A 23,727-nucleotide genomic window follows, 5' to 3' on the forward strand; every position below is an offset into this window, starting at 1 on the left:
CCCTATTCCTGGCGGGGAAAGAGGGTCACCATTCTGGAGAGTTTGTTTTGGGGATTCTGGGCAAAAACACTGTATGTCTACTATACTGTAGACATAATTGAGGTGGACATAATATTCCTGCTAAATACAAGATATGTAACTTGTTTTCAAATTGTAATTGCTGATAATAACCTAAACAACATTGTATAACATACATGAATGTAGCAGATTCACATTGAAAGGAAAACGAAACAGTTCACAACCTTGAAGCATGAGAGTTATAGCTAAACGGTGGTTCTTCTCAGTAGTTCGGAGACATTTACATGTTTCAGAAGAGAGGGAAAGCCTAGAGGAACATCTTGGAACGCCAAATCAGCATGACATCCATGGCAGCTTCAGCATAGCGGTCAATCTTCCGTATGAGCGCCATCATAGCCTTTTTCTACGGCATTTAATATACCGACCCAACCCACCGTTATTATTACCTGAAGGCAGGTAGGTAGATGTGTGGGTATTATTAAGCAGTTGGAAGGTCAGATGAATGGAGACACTGAAGGAGAATCACTTTCATTGTATTAGCAGATAGAGGGTGATCTCCCTGTAGGTAAATGAGGAGGATGACAGGTGTTGCTCTGGGTGAGGTCATACAGAGGTTGGACACACACCGATCGGTTTGGATCGGAGTGTTATTTCAATCCTGACACAATACTACAGGGGCCTCTCGCCTCTTGCCTTCCTCTTCCTTTTCCCTGGCTCGTCAGCCTGCTCCCAAAGGGCCGTGGTTACAGGGAGGAGGGCCGCGGTTACAGGGCTAGCTGTGACAGCGTTTTAAAGGGCAGACACATCCCCTAGGAACAGTTGTAAAACTCAATACAGGAGACAAGTGTGGAGGTGTGGAGGTAAAAGGTAGCACAGAGCACAGGGGACTTGTGGAGATAGCAGCGAAGGGGAGAGAACCATTTTGAGTTAGGACAGAGCACAGGGGAGAGAACAGTTATGGATGTCTGAATGGCAAGTCTTGGTGGGTAATCAAATCAAATGTATTTATATAGCCCTTCTTACATCAGCTGATATCTCAAAGTGCTGTACAGAAACCCAGCCTAAAACCCCAAACAGCAAGCAATGCAGGTGTAGAAGCACGGTGGCTAGGAAAAACTCCCTAGAAAGGCCAAAACCTAGGAAGAAACCTAGAGAGGAACCAGGCTATGAGGGGTGGCCAGTCCTCTTCTGGCTGTGCCGGGTGGAGATTATAACAGAACATGGCCAAGATTTTCAAATGTTCATAAATGACCAGCATGGTCAAATAATAATAATCACAGTAGTTGTCAAGGGTGCAGCAAGTCAGCACCTAAGGACTAAATGTCAGTTGGCTTTTCATAGCCGATCATTAAGAGTATCTCTACTGCTTCTGCTCTCTAGAGAGTTGAAAACAGCAGGTCTGGGACAGGTAGCACGTCCGGTGAACAAGTCAGGGTTCCATAGCCGCAGGCAGAACAGTTGAAACTGGAGCAGCAGCATGGCCAGGTGGACTGGGGACAGCAAGGAGTCATGCCAGGTAGTCCTGAGGCATGGTCCTAGGGCTCAGGTCCTCCGAGAGAGAGAAAGAAAGAGAGAAGTAGAGAGTCCACCAACAGTATGTGAACATAGTACCAATGTAGACCACCATGGTGTGTATCAGTTGTGGAAAGTACCCGAGAAATCAAGTTATGCTATTAAAACGTACAGATCTTGGCATGATTAGGCCTAGGAAATATGCGGCTGGTATTTCAGGCTTTGCAAACACACAGTAGTACATTAGTTCAAGAGAGTTAATTAGTTCAACACAATGTAATTGATTTCTATCTAAGAACCAGAGGTCTTGCAGTTCTCAGATGGGTACTTTCTGTAATAACTTTTTGCACGTTTGATCCTTTTAATATTGTTCTAATTCAGTTCTCAGCAGTTTGTTTTGTTTTGACAGGCAACGTCTGTCTTTTGCCCTAATTAGCTTCAGAGCTGGAGATATTTTAATGTTGTAAGGCCTAACAAGAGTTTTTGTTGCTGTCTCAAGTGTTTTCTTGGAAAGATTCCAGACGCTCTCAGGATGTCAGTTTATAGCATCGCGGAGAATATGATGAAAAACTGAGGATGAATCCCAAATGGAAACCTGTTCCCTATATAATGCACTTACTCTGACCAGAGCCCTATGCACCCTAGTCAAAAGTAGTACACTATATAAGGGATATGATGTCATTTGGGATGCAACCTCAGTCTATATGCTTGGGCCGTAATAACGTTGCAGTCACCTGCCCATCCGTTGACCAAGACACAATCTGAGGTAAATTTTAATGTAATATGGCTGACTTTTGATCGTTGACTGACCATCATCTGCTTGGTAGATTTTCCCTAAATCTACAAATGTAAGATGGTAAAAATAAAGCGGGGTCAGATTCAGACAAAGCAGATGATTATATTCACACATGTATATCCATAACGTTTACCGTTCAGTCCGTCTTTGTGACATCGCAGCAAGGGTCCAACATTGAAGATTGCCTACGCAATCAGCTGCTGAGACAAGCAATCAACAGCATATCCCTGAGGGAGTTTTCAATAACAATTACACCATCCTCATTTTGGATAATATACAGGACACATTCTCCCAAGTACAGTTCCTTTTCTGTCTGTTTATATTTAATCTATTTTTGTCTATTTTTGCTTTTTGCTGTATTTTTTTCAGAGCCTTAATCCATTAAATACAAAATACATACTGTACCCACTCTCCCGAGTGGTGCAGCGGTCTAAGGCACAGCATCTCAGAACAAGAGACTTCACTACAGTTCCTGGTTTGAATCCAGTGGTTATAATATCCGGCCGTGATTGGGAGTCCCATAGGGCGTCGCACAATTGGCCCAGCGTTGCCAGGGCTGGCCGTCATTGTTATTAAGAATTTGTTCCTAACTGACTTGCCTGGTTAAATGCATATTTTTTTTTTATATGTCAATATGAAGGAAGTCATGTCATTTTTCATAGTCTGAGATTGAAGGTTATCCTTTATCAAAATGAGTTATCTCGCTATCAAAATTATGTTTAACGCTCGCTATCTAATGAATATGCCCCTGAATGTTCTTCCTCCTGCATTGGAAAGCCTATGAAATATTTAGTGTCTCCTCTCCTCTGGATATGACTGCTGACTATAGATTGTTCTTCTCAGTACCTCTGGATCCTCTCTAAATGTCCCAGCAGATCTCTGTGGGTTTATCACAGAGCAACAGAAGAGCAATGGCTGTGTAAGAAAACAAAGTCCACCAGGGACATGTACTACATCACTCAGATGTAACATCACCATCTGTTTATTGGCGCCGCAAACGACAACATCAGTACTTAGGATCAGCCATTTATAGAGGATACCTGTAAATCTGAGAGCCAGGCGGTAGGTATACCTGTGGACGAGCAGGTCTGGAGTCAGATTCCGTGATTCCTGATCATGAGACAAGGTTAGCTAATGGCCTGCACTTTAAGACAAATTGCTCTTGCTTGTTATGTCTGAGATTGTCTGTTGTCTGTTGTGGGGCTGAGGCTGAGGCTGAGGCTGAGGCTGGGGCTGAGGCTGGGGCTGAGGCTGAGGCTGGGGCTGAGGCTGAGGCTGAGGCTAAGGCTAAGGCTGAGACTGAGGTGGGGCTGTACATGGCGTTCTGGTCAAAAGTAGTGCACTATATAGAGAATAGGGTGCCATTTTAGACACATCCTTTGTGTTTGTCTTGAACTAGCAGGAGACTAAAAATCTATTTTTTATCTTTGAAGCCAGAGATTTAAACACCCAGCATAGTACAGGGTACTCTGGGTTTCTCTTTGAGATATAATCACCCAGCATAGTACAGTGGACTCTGGGTTCCTCCTTGCTCCTCTCCATCATTAGCTGTTAAGGAATGTTTACAGAGTTTACTTGTGATTAAAACAACATAAAATATAAATTAAGTTGGGATTGTTTCAGTCCCTAACATGTTTCCAGCCACATTCCATTAGTGAATATTTATATAAACTTAGCAAAAAAAGAAACGTCCCTTTTTCAGGACCCTGTCTTTCAAAGATAATTCGTAAAAATCAAAATAACTTCACAGATCTTCATTGTAAAGGGTTTAAACACTGTTTCCCATACTTGTTCAATGGACCATAAACAATTAATGAGCATGCACCTGTGGAACGGTCATTAAGACACTAACAGCTTACAGACAAGGCAATTAAGGTCACAGTTATGAAAACTTGGGACAGTAAAGAGGCCTTTCTAGTGACTTTGAAAAACACTAAAAGAAAGATGCCCAGCGTCCCTGCTCATCTGCGTGAACGTGCCTTAGGCATGCTGCAAGGAGGCATGAGGACTGCAGATGGGGCCAGGGCAATAAATTGCAATGTCCATACTGTGAGACGTTTAAGACAGCGCTACAGGGAGACATGACAGACAGCTGATCGTCCTCGCAGTGGCAGACCACGTGTAACAACACCTGCACAGGATCGGTACATCCAAACATCACACCTGCGGGACAGGTACAGGATGGCAACAACAACTGCCCGAGTTACACCAGGAACACACAATCCCTCCATCAGTGCTCAGACTGTCCGCAATAGGCTGAGAGAGGCTGGACTGAGGGCTTGTAGGCCTGTTGTAAGTCAGGTCCTAACCAGACATCTCAGGCAACAATGACGCCTATGGGCACAAACCCGCTGTCGCTGGACCAGACAGGACTGGCAAAAAGTGCTCTTCACTAACGAGTCGCAGTTTTGTCTCACCAGGGGTGATGGTCGTGTTCGCGTTTATCGTCAAAGCCTGGACTCTGGAGCGGGATCGATTTGGAGGTGGAGGGTCCGTCATGGTCTGGGCTGAGCTTGTTGTTATTGCAGACAAGCTCAACGCTGTGCGTTACAGGGAAGACATCCTCCTCCCTCATGTGGTACTTTTCCTGCAGGCTCATCCTGACATGACCCTCCAGCATGACAATGCCACCATCCATGCTGCTTGTTCTTTGCCTGATTTCCTGCAAGACAGGAATGTCAGTGTTCTGCCATGGCCAGCGAAGAGCCCGGATCTCAATCCCATTGAGCACGTCTGGGACCTGTTGGATTGGAGGGTGAGGGCTAGGGCCATTCCCCCCATAAATGTCCGGAAACTTACAGGTGCCTTGGTGGAAGAGTGGGGTAACATCTCACAGCAAAAAGAACTGGCAAATCTGGTGCAGTCCATGAGGTGGAGATGCACTGCAGTACTTAATGCAGCTGGTGGCCACAACAGATACTGACTGTTACTTTTGATTTTGACCCCCCCTTTGTTCAAGGACACATTATTCAATTTCTGTTAGTCACATGTCTGTGGAACTTGTTCAGTTTATATGTCCCAGTTGTTGAATCTTATATTCATACAAATATTTACATATGTTAAGTTTGCTGAAAGTAAACTCAGTTGACAGTGAGAGAATGTATTTGTTTTTGCTGAGTTTAGTGTTAATGGATGCTTTTTAATAAATGCCATTTAGTGTACAATTTTATGCAAAGCGAATTACAGTCATGCATGCATACATTTTACGTATGGGTGATCCCAGGAATCAAACCCGCTACTCTGGCATTACAAGCACCATGCTCTACCAATTGAGCTACAAAGGGCCACTATAGAAGTGCTAGGAGGAATTTGACTGTGCCATTTGGGATACAACCTGTATTTTACTTAAAGCAGTTTGTTTCACCTGGATCGTTGCCCTTCAGGGCGTAGCTGAGGCCTGAGGACTCACTGACCAGACCAGGGTAATAGAGGAGAAAAGGACATTGGTTGAGAGAGGCAATGTGTGAGGATATTGACAAAATGTCAACCCAGAAATTAGTGGTGCCTAACAGCTTTGGGAGTCCTCCTCTCGTCCTTGTGAAAGGGGAAAGCTTTGACTTGGCAGCTCTCTGAGGACCTGACAGCAGCTATTGGTCCTCGTAGCCTTTAGCTTTACACCTACAGGAAGGATAAGCTGCTTGTTTAGCCCCTCAGCTTCCCAGGGCGTACTCTAGCGGAACGGTTTGTAGTTGAGTGTATATTCAGAGGGGTTCCGCTCTGGGAAGAATATACCCCAGTATTGAGACATGGTTGGAAATCAAATGACCACACACCCTGTTAGGTGTTTCATAGTGTACATCTCTGGTGTTTCATTTGCTGCATCTCTCTCTCTCTCTCTCTCTCTCTCTCCTTCACCCTCCACATCTACCCCCCCCCCTCTCCCTCTCTCCTTCACCCTCCACATCTACCCCCCCTCTCTCTCTTTCACCCTCCACATCTACCCCCCCGCTCTCTCTCTCCTTCACCCTCCACATCTACCCCCCTCTCCCTCTCTCCTTCACCCTCCACATCTACCCCCCCTCTCTCTCTTTCACCCTCCACATCTACCCCCCCCTCTCTCTCCTTCACCCTCCACATCTACCCCCCTCTCTCTCTCTCCTTCACCCTCCACATCTACCCCCCCACTCTCTCTCTCCTTCACCCTCCACATCTACCCCCCCCTCTCCCTCTCTCCTTCACCCTCCACATCTACCCCCCCCTCTCCCTCTCTCCTTCACCCTCCACATCTACCCCCCCTCTCTCTCTTTCACCCTCCACATCTACCCCCCCGCTCTCTCTCTCCTTCACCCTCCACATCTACCCCCCTCTCCCTCTCTCCTTCACCCTCCACATCTACCCCCCCTCTCTCTCTTTCACCCTCCACATCTACCCCCCCCCTCTCTCTCCTTCACCCTCCACATCTACCCCCCTCTCTCTCTCTCCTTCACCCTCCACATCTACCCCCCCGCTCTCTCTCTCCTTCACCCTCCACATCTACCCCCCCCCTCTCCCTCTCTCCTTCACCCTCCACATCTACCCCCCCTCTCTCTCTTTCACCCTCCACATCTACCCCCCCGCTCTCTCTCTCCTTCACCCTCCACATCTACCCCCCTCTCCCTCTCTCCTTCACCCTCCACATCTACCCCCCCTCTCTCTCTTTCACCCTCCACATCTACCCCCCCCTCTCTCTCCTTCACCCTCCACATCTACCCCCCTCTCTCTCTCTCCTTCACCCTCCACATCTACCCCTCCTCTCTCCTTCACCCTCCACATCTACCCCCCCTCTCTCCTTCACCCTCCACATCTACCCCTCCTCTCTCTCTCTCCTTCACCCTCCACACCTACCCCCCGCTCTCTCTCTCCTTCACCCTCCATACCTACCCCCCGCTCTCTCTCTCCTTCACCCTCCACATCTACCCCCCTCTCTCCCTCCTTCACCCTCCACATCTTCCCCCTCTCTCTCTCTCTTGGTTTCTCTCTCTAAAGCCATGATGAGTGGTGTCAGGTATATATAAGCAGCTGGACACCAGTGTAAGACTCACAGTGGTACCTCTGCTGTGAGGGTTGATTGGAAAACCTCACACTCTGAATAACAAAGTCTGGCTTCTCTTTGTGGACACAGAGCATAAATATTCACTCACATCTTAGCAGGGGTCCAGTTTAGATAAGAGGAAAAAGCCTGCCTTTGTTTCTGCTGTTATTGTTCCCTGGTTGAGTCATGAGCTGTGTGAGCAATGCAATCTTCATGCCAAGTCAATGATCTCCCCGGGGAAGAAACCCAACGTGAATGCCTTTTCTGGACAATGTCTCAAGCAGACATTTATAGATCCGCAACTATAGACGTTTCCCCCCTCCCCCCTCTGTCACCTAATATAAATTTCAATTGTTCATGTATGCTTGTGCCTTTAAGTTTCTTTAAAAAAAAACAATCAACATGCTGCCAATCAAAGTTGAATAATGATTAAGTGCTTTAAAACGCGAAAATCATAAGTCATCCTTTTTTGTTGATCTGGTGTATAGCTGGGCCTATAGTGTCACCTCCAGCACTAAGCCAGAGAGAGGAGGGATAAGCCCCAGACTGACAGGCACGGAGACCAGGGTCATAACTACATATGAGGACACCGAAAAATATATAATAATAGAAATATATATTTTCCACACAATAAAGTAAATCAATTATGGGTCAACATCTAAAGACTGCTCCCGGTGTTGATTAAAGCTCAGCATGCTTATATTCTTGATCTGACTGACTTCTAATCACCCCTGCCGCTTTGCAAACGAGTGGAATCATGAGGATTTGCCTCCCGGATTTGCCTTTTTATCAGCACATTTACCGCTCTCTCAAACGGCTATCTCCGCCCTCTTGCCCTCTTGTTAAACGAACTACCCCAACTCGGAGTCGGCTCTAGTGGGCAACTAGAGACGCTGATGACAGTGTGTTTGTGAAATAACGGACCAAAGGCCATTTTAAAACTGTCCCGCGACTGCTGCCGTATCTACAGCCATCCCCAAACAAACAAAAACTGGTTAATAGTTGCTTATAGATACAGTCAGTTAGGTGGCTACATGCTGGAACACACTTCTATTGCGGTAATGTTAAAGGCCTCTGGCTAGTATTACTTAGCTAGCTAGAACGATGAAGTAAGAGGCTGACGTTAAACAGAGGCTAGCTTAGCAGGAGCAAAAACATAGGCTACTAAGTTCTCATAATAACTCTATAAAAAAAGATGATTGATGATTTTATGCAAGTCATCATTACAAATGACTGAACAGATGCTACGTGTCAGTGTGAATCATTTCTCATATTTCCCCCCTTTCTGGGGTATAACATGACAATCGTATAGCTAATAGGCTATGTGTTTGTAAATCGAGTGAGGTGACTCAACCTACAGCAGCCAAGGTGATAATTGTTTGGGACATTTTTGCTTGTTTTGCTGTTCTCCAAATAGTATTTTTAAAAAAAAATCTTATATAGAAATGCAGTAAATGAGCTTCAACTTTCAAAAAATGTCCTGGAGGGGACCTCACTGAAACTGAAACCCTGGTTACGGCCCTGACGGTGACAGAGATGGTGACGGGGAGAAGACTCAGCTGTGATGGGTGGCATGTGCCGGCTCTGTGGCAGCCTTATGATGAATTACCTTTCTGGGCTTGAATGATAGGACTGATACTGAATGATACCAGCGCACGATTGTTCTGTCAGCAAGTCAACAGGGACCGCTGAGAAATAAATAAAGAATAGCAAAGAAATGAACCACAATTCAAGATGGCCTCCCTTTTTATTTTTTTATTACAGGTGCCATCTCTCATATATAGCTCCACATCCTGGAAATGGGGAGACTGACATAGCCAGGAAATTGCCATGTGAAAGCACAGAAGGCACAGCTACTGTAACTTCTGAGTGAATATGTCTGAGTGCATACCACCCTGCATACCACTGTTGGCTTGCTTCTGAAGCTAAGCAGGGTTGGTCCTGGTCAGTCCCTGGATGGGAGACCAGATGCTGCTGGAAGTGGTGTTGGAGGGCCAGTAGGAGGCACTCTTTCCTCTGGTCTAAAAAAAAAATATCCCAATGCCCCAGGGCAGTGATTGGGGACACTGCCCTGTGTAGGGTGCCGTCTTTCGGATGGGACGTTAAACGGGTGTCCTGACTCTCTGAGGTCATTAAAGATCCCATGGCACTTATCGTAAGAGTAGGGGTGTTAACCCCGGTGTCCTGGCTAAATTCCCAATCTGGCCCTCAAACCATCATGGTCACCTAATAATCCCCAGTTTACATTTGGCTCATTCATCCCCCTCCTCTCCCCTGTAACTATTCCCCAGGTCGTTGCTGCAAATGAGAACGTGTTCTCAGTCAACTTACCTGGTAAAATAAAAATAAATAAATAAAAAATTGGCTGCCTGATCTATTGTGTACTGTATCCTGTAAGGGAGGGAGGGCATAGTTATGAAAGAAATGATCTGTATGCACCTTTTGCGTATGTTTCATGTAGAGTATATGTTCATGGTTACATACAGCAGAATGCTACATCAATTCTGTACATCATGACGTTATTTCACTTTACCGAACAGTTCATGCCATTCTCATTCCAGGTAATGATTTGATAGCTGTGTGCTGTAATGTACCTCTATCATTTTCTATTAAGGCCTAAAGGCCATGTCATTTTATTGTTAAAAAGAGATTCTGATGGATATCTCCTCTTTCTTTCCTTTCACAGCTCAGACCATTATTATGAGTATGGACAGGACAATGGTGAGGAATCATACGAGTCATACGGTCAGTGGCTAACTGCTTTATTCAAATGTGAAATGTTGTTTAAATGCATACACACCACCTGTCTTGTTCAGTGTGGACCTCTTTTCATCATCAACGCAGTACTTTCAATGCTGTTAAACCCACATGCAATGTCTTTTCCCCTAATAGGTGCTATACAAATGTTTTGACAGATTTGTTGTAGATGTATTGTTAGCATTAATGAGGCATGGTCTGTGTCATCTTAATGGTAAAATAATTTATTGGTGATTATTCTGTTCCACAACTGAATTAGGCCTCTTTTACGCAACTCCATATGAACAACGTACATTTATCTGACAATGTCAAACACAATTCTGTTATTATAAAGGTTGGGGATGTCTGATAAAGACACAGTAATTCTATAAAGCGGGGCATGGCTACGTCCACAGAATGTCCTGACTGTATTCATACGTCAACCATGAGTGATAGAGTAACTGATATGCATTGACGTCTGGTTTTCTAATACAGCTTTAACTATGGTTTTATTTTCTGGTGAAATGTTTTGAGCGCTGTATGGTTCTCGTCTCAGTCACTGGGCCGTTAACGTAATCTCATTACCCAGCTCTCCTCTTGCTTTGGCAGATGTCAATTCTTATAGCACTTCACAGTAAATGTATACAGTTGTCACCAGAGACTATCTGTAAAGTAAAGGACTTTTATGCTCTTCAGTCCATAATAACGTTGTAACAGCTCATAACATAGGGCGGCAGGTAGCCTAGCGATTAAAAGCGCTGGGCCAGTAACCGAAAAATTGCTGGTTCGAATCGCCTTTAATCTAATTGCTCCAGGGTCACTGCAAATAATGGCTGATCCCTGGCTCTGAACCACCTCTCTGAAGCTGTCTCAGGGGAAGTGGGATTCAACAACAAAAAATTGTGAAATAGGACAAATGTAAGCACACAGCTTATTACTATAACTGAAACAGCAGCTAATTCATATTACAATTTGCAACACAGATTAACACATGAGTTATGTGGCAAGAGACTCTGGCTGGAAAGTGTTAAGAACTAACCTCCAGAAGCAGACAAACACACAGAGGCTAACAGTGCAATGCTACATGCTTTCTAACAGGTCAAAAGAAAGAGGTGTTTGACAGTTCAAAGAAAGGCGCTGTTTAAACGATAAACAGAGTTGATGGTACATGGTTAATCTCTAACCACAATGTTACATTGGTCACTGTCTCTCTAAAGTGAGTGTCAGAGAAGGTGTGACAGGTTTAGAGACTATTAGATACTATTGGTTATGGGCTGCCAGCAGAGACCATGTCAAGGGAAACACAGTCCTTTGTGAGCCTCTGCTCTGCTCCGGGGATGAGACTCTGTTGGCTAGAGATCACACAAAGGCTGCCATCGATGCAGCAGGCACTTGGCACATAGACAGCAGAGGGCCTGAATGAGGTCTGATTTGGGCTAATGGTTATTGTGACCTTTTGTTAGGAGCCACTACACTGGCTCTTTTCAAGTAGCTATCTGATCTTCTGTTTCAATTATCTAAACGCATCCTTCTAGGTTAATGACAAGCTTCTTGGTGGATTGTCTGTTTGAACTACAGAGGCCGGGAGTCTTCTGTTGTTCCAGTTAGAGAGGCCATATCAACATCAGTCTCTCAAATAACTCAGAAAGTTAGTCCATTGACATAATTCAACTTTTGTTTGACTGGTTTGATGCCTGATTGAAGCATGATTGCTGAAGTCTTACCTTAGTTCCAGGCTAAGGAAAAAATGACATATTTGTCCAATAACCTGTTGACATGATAAAAATCTGAGTTACACAAGAGTGTGTATGTGTGTGTAGAAGGGTTCCTTACGTATGGCTGTTTCCCTATAAAGCAGGTCAGGAGGACTGGACAACTAATCGTGGCAAGGCGCCAGCTGCACGGACGGCCAAGGGAGTGTACAGAGAGACACCCTACTCCAGATATTGAACTGATTATACAACAACCTGCACAATCCCTCATGGATGTGTCATCAAGTAATGGATTTTATACGGACGCTCCCTTCTTTTTAGAATAAAAACACAAAGAAAACCAAACAATAACACAGAGGAAATGCTGAAGGTAAAGACCTTGATATCAATCGTAAACATGGGTTTTAAAAACGGAAGACCCTGGCATGATGTCAAGACTGTTTCCACTGGGAATAATGTGTATAATTTAGGTCATCTACCCACTCCTAAACAAGTAGATATCTAAATATTCTGGACCCAGTTATAGAGTGATTGGTCATTGGTAATATATTAGTGATTTAGTTGTAGAGAGGTGAAGTATTGTAGATAATTTTGCCTGTCCCTTGCAAATGAAACCTTTCCAATCAGAAAAGATGCTGATATAAATATTGTTGTTTTCTCTCCTTTTGTAAATGATAGTTCTTTAATGTTAAAGGGCTTATAAAAGCATGGCGTGGAATCATTGTGGATAGTGTCAACTGTTTTATTCCTGTCTTAAAACGTGTAGATGTGTGTTTCTGTTTCGTTCCCCCGTTTAATCAATCTTCAATCTCAGCTCATACTCTTCTTTTTTTGTGTAAAAACCCTCAGTAAGAAAAAATAATCAAGAGCTGCAAGACATTTTAGGTAAAGCTCTTAATAATTCATTCCAATCCATATATTTTGGGGGGCTTTAATACCTGAAATGCTTTCAGACATTGTATAAATCAGGTTCTTGAGACATTAACAGAAATAGTATATTAGCATATTAACATTATCCGCTTATGTAAGCCCTTTACATTGTTCTTCTTGGTTGATGCTCAATAAACTTTTGGAAATATAGAAGTTTGTGTTCAAGAGCGTAATTCTGTATTTACATAAATAGAAAAACACAATAACCTAAACTAACAAAACTAACATTGCAAAGAATGATGTTGATGATAATATTGAAAACGCTCACTTTAATACAGGTTCTTAAATTCCGTAATGTACACTACCGTTGAAAAGTTTGGGGTCACTTAGAAACGTCCTTGTTTTTGAAAGAAAAGCAAATTGTCTGTCCATTAAATAACATCAAATTGATCAGAAATGGAGTGTCGACATGGTTAATGTTGTAAATGACTATCGTAGCTGGAAACGGCAGATTCTTTTATGGAATATCTACATAGGCATACAGAGGCCCATTATGAGCAACCATCACTCCTGTGTTCAAATGGCACGTTGTGTTAGCTAATACAAGTTTATCATTTTAAAAGGCTAATTGTGAAGAGGCGACTCCAGTGAACGTCAACAGTGAATAGGCGACTCCGGGATGCTGGCCTTCTAGGCAGAGTTCCTCTGTCCAGTGTCTGTGTTCTTTCGCACATCTTAATCTTTTCTTTTTTTGGCCAGTCTGAGATATGGCTTTTTCTTTGCAACTCTGCCTAGAAGGCCCTCATCCCTGAGTCACCTCTTTACTGTTGACGATGAGACTGGTGTTTTGCGGGTACTATTTAATGAAGCTGCCAGTTGAGGACTTGTGAGGCCTCTGTTTCTTAAACAAGACCCTCTAATGGTCTTGTCCTCTTGCTCAGTTGTGCACCAGGGCCTCCCACTCCTCTTTCTATTCTTGTTAGAGCCTGTTTGCACTGTTCTGTGAAGGGAGTAGTACACAGCGTTGTACAAAATCTTCAGTTTCTTGGCCATTTCTCGCATGGAATAGCCTTCATTTCTCAGAACAAGAATAGACTGACGAGTACTTTGTTTTTAGCCATTTTGAGTCTTTAATCGAACCCACAAATGCTGACGCTCCAGATAGCCAACTAGTCTAAAGAAGGACAGTTTTGTTGCTTCTTTAATCAGAACAACAGTTTTCAGCTGTGCTAACATAATTGCAAAAGGCTTTTCCAATGATCAATTAGCCTTTTAAATGATAAACTTGTATTAGATAACACAACGTGCCATTGAAACACATGAGTGATGGTTGCTGATAATGCGCCTCTGTACGCCTATGTAGATATTCCATATACAATCTGCCATTTCCAGCTACAATAGTCATTTATAACATTAACAATGTCTACACTGTATTTCTGATCAATTTGATGTTATTCTAATGGACAACAAAAAGGCTTTTCTTTCAAAAACAAGGACATTTCTAAGTGACACCAAACTTTTGAACGGAAGTGTATGTTGAGACTCTTGAGAGATATCATACTGATCAAGAATTAGCTTTTGGATAATATGATAACATGTACAACAACATAAAAGTGAACATTATTTTAACACAAAAATATATTTAAAAACTGAATGCAAGTAACAAAACAACACCATTTTGTAAGAACTGTGTTGTATGTATATTGCCTATTTGTATATTGCAATTCAGCTAATGTTTTGTAGGTAATGATTTCGATACAATGTCAATCACAGATTTAAGTCTCTGATGTGTGTTTTTCATATGTAATATCTTAAATAAAACGGATTACAATATGTCAGTTGACATTATATGTAACAGTACACGAACATGTACAGTAACAATGGCAGCGGCACCTGTATTTTCTTGCTTGCCTATCTGATAATAAGTGACTTTGAGTATCTTATAATAGACAGTCCTATTACATTTTAATGACAACAAACAGTGGCACCAGGAGAAACTCCTAGGGACTGTTAATAACTTTTCTACTGGATGTAAACAACGGCTTTTACACAATTGTATAGAATTTGTATGGAGGGGATCTCGTTTCTGTTCCTGTTTTGCTCCCTGTGTTCTCCTCTGGAGCCTGCCCTGACCTTTGGCCCTGCCCCTCTGTTAGAGAGACTCTAAATGACCCCTGCCCTCTGAACCCCAGCTGACCTCCGCACTGAGAGGACGGCAGACAGACAGTAGCTGTTTTAAAAGACCTCCTTCCATCAGTTCCACAAGGTAATCAAACCCAACCAACCTAACCTCACCGTAATGTAGACTGACAAACATAAAGCACTAAAACTAAAATGAACTTTAATATGTTGTTCATCATTAAGTCTTTCTTAATCTTGAAGGGGTTTAAAAGTCAACACTGGGGATTAATTAGACTCCGATATAAACAATTTAAAAGTAATATAAATAGCTGTAATATTTCTAGCAAGTTTGGTGTGCAATAACTGTATTATATGACTTTGATTATATATGGTGTATTGTAAGTAAAATGAATTACTCTTTAACCATACTAAAACTATTTTTCTGAATCACTTTAAATTGCAACGGTTTGCTTTCTTTCTGTACCTTTATTTTGTCATCAATCATGTTATTTCCTTTATTTTAGGCTGGTGCCAGAGCCCACAGCAGGAAATCATACGTCCGACCACCCTCAAGCTCTGAAGGTGAGTTGCAATTAAACGCTATTCGTCTGATAATTCTTCTTCTTAATATCAACATAACCAGAGTGCTTTTGTTACATATACAGTATTATCAATGATTAGAAATATTCAGGGTATGTCCCAAATGGCACCCAGTTCCCTATATAGTGCATTACTTTTGACTAAAGACCTATGGGCCTTGATCAAAAGTAGTCTACGACAGTGCCTTCAGAAAGTATTTACACCCCTCGACTTTTTCCACATTTTTTGCATTACATCCTGAATTGAAAATTGATTAAATGTACCTTTTGTGTCACTGGCCTACAGACAATACACTATAATGTAAAAGTAGAATTATGTTTTTAGAAACGTTTATTCATTAAAAATGAAAAGCTGTAATGTCTTGAGTCAATAAGTATTAAACCTCTTTGTTATGGCAAGCCTAAATAAGTCCAGGAGTTATAATTTTCTTAACAAGTCACATAATATATTTCATCGATAATAGTGTTTAACATGATTTTTGATGACTACCTCATCTCTGTGCCCTACACATACAATTACAGTGCATTTGGAAAGTATTCAGACCCCTTGACTTTTTCAACATTTTGTTATGTTACAGCCTTATTCTCAAATTGTTTTTTTTTTTCAAACTAATGCCCATCAATCTACACACAATAGCCCATAATGACAAAGTGAAAACAGGTTTTTAGAATTTTTTGCAAATTTGTTAAAAATTAAAAACTGAAATAGCTTATTTACATAAGTATTCAGACCCTTCGCTATGAGACTCGAAATTGAGCTCAGGTGCAACCTGTTTCCATTGATCATTCTTGAGATGTTTCTACAACTTGATTGGAGTCCAACTGTGGTAAATTAAATTACTTGGACATGATTTGGAAAGGCACACCCCTGTCTACTATACAAGGTCCCACAGTTGATAGTGCATGTCAGAGCAAAAATCAAGCCATGACGTCTAAGGAATTGTCCGTGGAGCTCCGAGACAGGATTATGTGTCGCGGTCTCTCTGGTCTGATGAAACCAAGATTGAACTCTTTGGCCTGAATGCCAAGCGTCACATATGGAAGAAACCTGGCACCATCCCTGCGGTGAAGCATGGTGATGGCAGCATCATGCTGTGGGGATGTTTTTCAGTGGCAGGGACTGGGAGACTAGTCAGGATTGAGTGAAAGATTAATGGATTAAAGTACAGCGAGATCCTTCAGTGCTCAGGACCTCAGACTGGGGCAAAGGTTCACCTTCCAACAGGACAATGACCTTAAGCACACAGCCAAGACAATGCAGGAGTGGCTTTGGGACAAGTCTCTGAATGTCATTGAGTGGCCCAGCGAGAGCCCAGACTTAAACCAGATTGAACATCTCTGGAGAGACCTGAAAATAGCTGTGCAGCGACGCTCCCCATCCAACCTGACAGAGCTTGAGAGGATCTGCAAAGAATTGGAGAGACTTCCCAAATACAGGTGTGCCAAGCTTGTAGCATCATACCCAAGAAGGTATGAGGCTGTCATCGCTGCCAAAAGTGCTTCGACAAAGTACTGAGTAAAGGGTCCGAATACTTATGCTTGCTGTTTGGGGTTTTAGGCTGGGTTTCTGTGCAGCACTTTGAGATACCAGCTGATTTAAGAAGGGCTATATAAATACATTGATTTGATTTATGTAAATGTGATATTTCAGTTTAATTTTTTTATACATTTGCAAAACTTTATAAAAAACTGTTTTTGCTTTGTCATAATGGGCTATTTTGTGTAGATTGATGAGAAGAAAAAAAACGATTTAATCCATTTTAGAATAAGGATCTAACGTAACAAAATTTGGAATAAGTCAAGGGGTATGAATACTTTCTGAAGGCACTGTAACTGTAACGTCCCTTAGCTGAGCAGTGAATTTAAAACACCAATTCAACCACAAAGGGCATCTATTGGTTAAAAGAAAACAAAAAGGAGACAGTGAATATCCGTTTGAGCATGTTGAAGTTATTAAATACAAAGATACAGGCGTCCTTCTTAAAAACGTCTTACGGCTGAGATCCCGTTACCGGGATCGATATGACAACAGCCAGTGAAAGTGCAGGGCGCCAAATTCAAACAACAGAAATCTCATAATTAAAATTCCTCAAACATACAAGTATTTTACACCATTTTAAAGACAAACTTGTTGTTAGTCCCACCACGGTGTCCGATTTCAAAAAGGCTTTACGACGAAAGCACACCATCTGATTATGTTAGGTCAGTACCTACTCACAGAAAAAAAGCAGAAATAGAAATAAAATGAATCACTAACCTTTGATGATCTTCATCAGATGACACTCATAGGACGTCATGTTACACAATACATGTATGTTTTGTTCAATAAAGTTCATATTTATATCCAAAATTCTCAGTTTATATTGGCGCGTTATGTTCAGTAATGTTTTGCCTCCAAAACATCCGGTGATTTTGCAGAGAGCCACATCAATTTACAGAAATACTCAAAATAAACATTGATAAAAGATACAAGTATTTTTCATGGAACTTTAGATAAACTTCTCCTTAATGCAACCGCTGTGTCAGATTTCAAAAAAGCTTTACCGAAAAAGCACACCATGCAATAATCTGAGTACGGCGCTCAGACACAAAAACAAGCCATACAGATATCCACCATGTTGTGGAGTCAACAGAAGTCAGAAATAGCATTATAAATATTCACTTACCTTTGATGATCTTCAGCAGAATGCACTCCCAGGAATCCCAGTTCCACAATAAATGTTTGTTTTGTTCGATAAAGTCCATAATTTATGTCCAAATACCTCCTTTTTGTTCGCGCCTTCAGTTCACAAATCCAAATTCACGACGCGCAGGCCTGGCGAAAAGTCCCAAAATTCCATTACAGTTCGTAGAAACATGTCAAACGATGTATAGAATCAATCTTTAGGATGTTTTAGCATAAATCCAAAATAATGTTTCAACCGGAGATTTCCTTTGTCTTTAGAAATGCAATGGAACGCAGCTACCTCTCACGGGAGCGCGCCTGAATGAGCTCATGGCACTCTGGCAGACCCCTTACTCAATCAGCTCTTATTCTCTCCTCCTTTACAGTAGAAGCCTGAAACAAGGTTCTAAAGACTGTTGACATCTAGTGGAAGCGTTAGGAAGTGCAATCGAATCAAATTTCCACTGTATCTTGGATAGGCAAAGAGTTCAAAAACTACAAACCTCAGATTTACCACTTCCTGGTTGGATTTCTTCTCTGGTTTTTGCCTGCCATATGAGTTCTGTTATACTCACAGACATCATTCAAACAGTTTTAGAAACTTTAGAGTGTTTTCTATCCAAATCTGGGCCTGAGTAGCAGGCAGTTTACTCTGGGCACCTTATTCATCCAAGCTACTCAATACTGCCCCCCAGCCATAAGAAGTTAACTTCGGTTGCCGGAGAGGAAGGAAACCACTCAGGGATTTCACCATGAGTTTAAAACAGTTACAGAGTTTAATGGCTGTGATACGAGAGAACTGAGGATGGATCAATAACATTGTAGTTACTCCAAAATACTAACCTAAATGACAGAGGAAAAGAAGAAAGCCTGTACAGAATAAAAAATATTTCAAACCATGCATTATGTTTGCATTACGCACAATAAAGTAAAACTGAAAAAAAAATGGCAAAGAAATTAACTTTACGTCCTCAATAGAAAGTGTTATGTTTTGGGAAAATCCAACACAACACATCACTGGGTCCCACTCTTCATATGTTCATGCATGGTGGTGGCTGCATCATGTTATGGGTATGCTTCTCATCAGCAAGGACTAGGGAGTTTTTTTAGGATAAAAATAAACGGAATAAAGCTAAGCACAGGCAAAATTGTAGATGGGAAAACCTGGTTCAGTCTGCTTTCCAACAGACACGGTGTGTAACGGCAGCCTTCCCTCTCTTCATGAGAAGAGGAGGTGTAGCAGGGATCGGACCAAGACGCAGCGTAGCTCGTGTTCAACATGATTTTAATTACGAAAATACTGAACACTAAACAAATACAAAATAACAAATATGGCTTACCGATACAGTCCTAGCTGGTGAAAACACAAAGACAGGAAACAACCCCCCACCAATCCCCAACACAAAACAAGCCACCTATATATGATTCTCAATCCAACGATTGACAGCTGCCTCTGATTGAGAACCATATTAGGCCGAACACTTTCTATTGTTTCAACTCTGATTTATTGTTTAATGTGTAGTGCAAAATTAATGAAGTATCCAGCTATGGTGGTAATTTGTGTCATGTCTGACTACTGCAGTACTGCTTGTCCTTGTGCTAGCTAACAACAACAAGCCCAGATGAGCTAGCTAAACATTGTGTCAGCATCCAGCAGTGATCATCTTGGTGGTTGCATGGTAACAGTGTCACCAGCCCGAATTCTAATCGAGCTGGCACCAGTTGTGAAATTGGGCTGCGCTGGCCCGGGTGTCCCTCGACCCAGCTCGAATTTGAGAATTCCATTGGAGCCAGCTCGAATTTGGCCATAATTTTAAGTGACAGTGGAAATGGGGCTATATTGTACTGCTACTAAGCAGCAGGGGGACATGGCTGAAGGGCTTGTTACCACCTCGTGTTAAACATGGTAAACCCATGTTACTGCAGTTCAGGAAAGCTGTTCCTCTGGGATAGTCTCCAGACTGGGGAGAAATCCTGGACATCTCAATGGAACACAAACCATAATTCTCCCTGTTTTACCGTCCCACAATGTATGTATGCCATGCGGGACCACTGCCACCCTTGTTGTCTGTGTGATTGGGACAAAGAGGAGTTCAGCTCTGTGTGTTAATGGGCCCAGTGCCATCTGAACCAACCTCTAGGCCCTTCCAACTGGAGCCGTTTGAACATGATAGCGAGCTGAGCGCTAGCTGGGTTCTCATCTCCTCTCCATCATCAACACACACACAGATAATGACTTATTGATTGGTTTTGACAAAAATACATTATCTTAAAAGAGGAGCCAAGCTCTTGTAAGTCCACGATGACAATATCTTAAAAACTAAAAGTGATTAAAGAGTTTGTTTTTGTTGATAATATTGTTGTTGTTGTTTTTGTGTTTGTCAAGCTACTAATCATAGCTTTTTGTATCCTTTTAGGGTGAATATCTGGAATGACATGACTCTAAGATTTAGCTTCCGGACAGCTCTCAGAAGAATCACATTTCAGGACCACAAGAAAGAAATGACCCGATTTGGAAAGGAAAGAAGAACACATCTCACAGCTGAAGAAACCAGACGAAGAACCTTCAGTGTGGATCTTTGATATCTTGACAGACTAAACATTGGACATTTAATTTCCCTCCAACTAAACTCAGCTGAATTGTGTGGAGGTTGTAGCAGAGCACCCTATAGAAAAACTGTAAAAGGAAGAAGCTAATGTGTAGATCACACTTCCTCATAGTTCTCCTATAGACACAGCAGACCAGCATCACACTTTTCCCAGCTTTTTGAGAGGCAGACAACAGAACAATATCACGACTTTTAGAGAGACAGACAATTAACCTGTATCACACTTTTCCCAGCTTTTATAGAGAAAGAGAGAAAGAGAGAGAGAGAGCAGACCAGCATCACACTTCTTCCATGCAGCCTCTAGAACCACTGACAGGGAACCTGTATCACACTTCTCCTCCAGAGAATCAGACAGGATACCTGTATAACACTTCTCCTCTAGAGAGAGAGACAGGAGACCTCTATCACACTTCTCCCAGCCTCTACAACCATAGTCAGGAAACCTATATTACACTTCTCTCATTCTCTAGAACCACAGACAGGAAACCAGTGTCACACTTCTCCTCTAGAGAGACAGACAGGATACCTGTATCCCACTTCTCTCATTCTCAAGAACCACTAGACAGGAAACCAGTGTCACACTTCTCCTCTAGAGAGACAGACAGGAGACCTGTATCACACTTCTCCTAACCTGGAGAGAGACAGACAGGAGACCAGCCCGGCAATGGAGTATCTCATCTTCTGGCAGAATCTGTCAGGGATTCTCTTCCTCTTCACAGAGACACATGCAGTCCTCATCTCAAACGGCACCCTATTCCCTCAGGGCCTCTGGTCAAAAGTAGTGTACCATACAGGGAATAGGGTGCCATTTGGAAAGCAGCCTGGCTCTGTATACATTTTATGTACATTCTAAAGTAGGCTGAACTGACGGTGAACCAACCTAGTGTCCCTTTGTTGACTCCGATAGTTAAATGTGGGAAAATGTGTCCTCCTTCCCCACAATATGATGTTTACTGTGTTACTGTATACCAGAGGAGGCTGGAGGGCAGCGCTATAGGAGGACATGCTCATTGTAATGGCTAGAATAGAATAAATGGAATGGTATCAAACACATCAATATACGGAAATTACATGTTTGACTCCTCCCACCAGCCTCCACTGCTGTATACACCGACCGCCAAGGACGAGATAGAAATGAATAATGCAGTATGCCACAGGCCTGACATCCTATTGCGCAAAATTATAGTCTTCTAATTGCATTTGGTTTTGTTCATTACCGAATAAATAATCCACTCAAATGAATAAATAATTCACTTGCAGTGCCTTATTGTATGCCAAGAAGCTTAGATAGCCCAGCTTGATGCTCTTATAAGAGTCTGTCAAATACAGAGGAAGGAAAAATGAAATTCTGAAAAATGCCATTCAGGACACACAGGGTACCCAAAATAATCTGAATAGGCCACGACAGCCGTGGAAATCCCCCAAATAGCTTTCCTTCTATAAAGGAACTCGTGCATATGTCTGTTGCTGCATCCAAAATGGCACCCTATTCCCTCTCTCTATTCCTCTCAGCTGATGTTGTCAGTGGAGTAGTAGTCAGGCAACCGTTTTCCATTAGAGGAAGTGATTCTCTTTTGACTCTGAGGCCAAGTCCCCGGACAATAACACTGACGCGGTGTCTTTATGTGTCAACTCTCTCATCACCGCCGGGGGATAGCAGCTAGTGGCTTCACTTCCATTCTGGAGTGCCTTATAATGCCAAGACTTATCTGGGATTATCCTGTCTGTGTTAATGCAGAGTAAGAGCAGTTACATGGCTTATTTGATTGTGAATGTCCATAAAGAATGTCACAATCCTGGCTGTCACTGTGAGACAGCTCTATTCCTGGCATTCTCTTGCTCTGTAGACACACATATACAAGTTCGTTTTACTATCCTTGTGGGGACCAAACAATTGATTCCCATTCAAAATTATATTGTCCCTAACCCTTACCCTAACCATAAACCTAACCACTAAGTCTAAAATAAATTTTTTACTTGTGTGTACTGGCAAAATGTTTTTTTTACTATCCTTGTGTGCACTGGTCTCCACAAGGATAGTAAAACCAAAAACACACACACACGACACACACATTCATTTCAACATCCTATTCATTCCACAGTGATGTTCAGAACAAAATGAAATTATACACCTGTTGTCAGATGCTGTATGTCCAACACTGAATAATGCCCGAGTTACAGGAACAACATTTTGATCTTGTTTCCATTGATGTGTATTCCGTTCATTTTAATCATGTTGATGAGCTCTTACCTAGCAGCCACTTCCTACCTTTTATTCTATAATTAACTCAAGGTCTCCTAATCTCCTCCTGATTAAAATGATGTGAGCAATGATGAAGTGCTCCTCTTTTATCGTCCCTAGTCATGTGGAAGGAGCACCAACCAGACCACAGCCACAAGTCACCAACTGCCTTTCATTTAGAAGAGAGGATGTTACATTACGCTCGTTTTTTACACTCTACTTCTAACAAGCATTCCACAGGAGTCCATGCTATAACCTACTTACATCATGTGTCATCATGTCAATGTCCTGCACACCTGTAAAGCTCATGAATAGCTAATAAATGTTTAACATAATCTCATGTATTATTAACCAGAAAATGCATGTCATTTTTTGGTTTGCATTTCTACGTGATTTTCTGTACTACAGTAAAAGATTGTGTGGTAGGGAAGACAATGTAACACTCAGTGTAGATTTACTGTGGTAACCTGACTTAACCTGAATATAGGACTCAGCTTGCATCCTAAATTGCACCCTATTCCCTTTATAGTGCACTACTATTGACCAGGGCCTGTCATGCCAAATAATGTCCCCTGGTCAAATAGTGTCCCCTCACAAATTATATTATTTCAGTGTAGATAAGGGAAGGGCAGGTTAAAATAAAAACATGACAGTCAGACAAGTCAGTGTATGAATCAAATGGATTTGTAGTAATGTTTAAGACATGGATTTCATGTTGTAATGTTAACAAGGTACCCAAAACTAGTTTGAATTAATGTTTTCATTTAATTAGCTAAACAAAAAACAAAACTTGTTTAATTAAACAGCGAAATTGTCGCGGAAATCAGCCTTGTTTG

The 23,727-nt window shown here is 42.1% G+C and overlaps 1 protein-coding gene across 4 annotated transcripts in view; it reads left to right on the forward strand.

The window, feature by feature from the left end:
- Positions 1-12,868, forward strand: part of LOC129820007 (KH domain-containing, RNA-binding, signal transduction-associated protein 3-like) — a 167,983-nt gene extending 155,115 nt beyond the window's left edge. For 2 of the 4 annotated variants that reach the window (XM_055876793.1, XM_055876791.1), the window contains exons 8-9: positions 10,024-10,082; positions 11,929-12,868. In XM_055876793.1, coding sequence (XP_055732768.1) covers positions 10,024-10,082; positions 11,929-12,023 — 154 coding nt within the window. In that variant the 3' untranslated portion in view covers positions 12,024-12,868. The remainder of the gene's footprint in view (positions 1-10,023; positions 10,083-11,928) is intronic. The other 2 variants (XM_055876794.1, XM_055876792.1) reach the window with 1 other exon arrangement.
- The last annotated feature ends 10,859 nt before the right edge of the window (positions 12,869-23,727 follow it).

The sequence above is a fragment of the Salvelinus fontinalis genome, chromosome 22 (genome assembly GCF_029448725.1).
Source record: "Salvelinus fontinalis isolate EN_2023a chromosome 22, ASM2944872v1, whole genome shotgun sequence".
Classification (NCBI taxonomy): Eukaryota; Metazoa; Chordata; class Actinopteri; order Salmoniformes; family Salmonidae; genus Salvelinus; species Salvelinus fontinalis.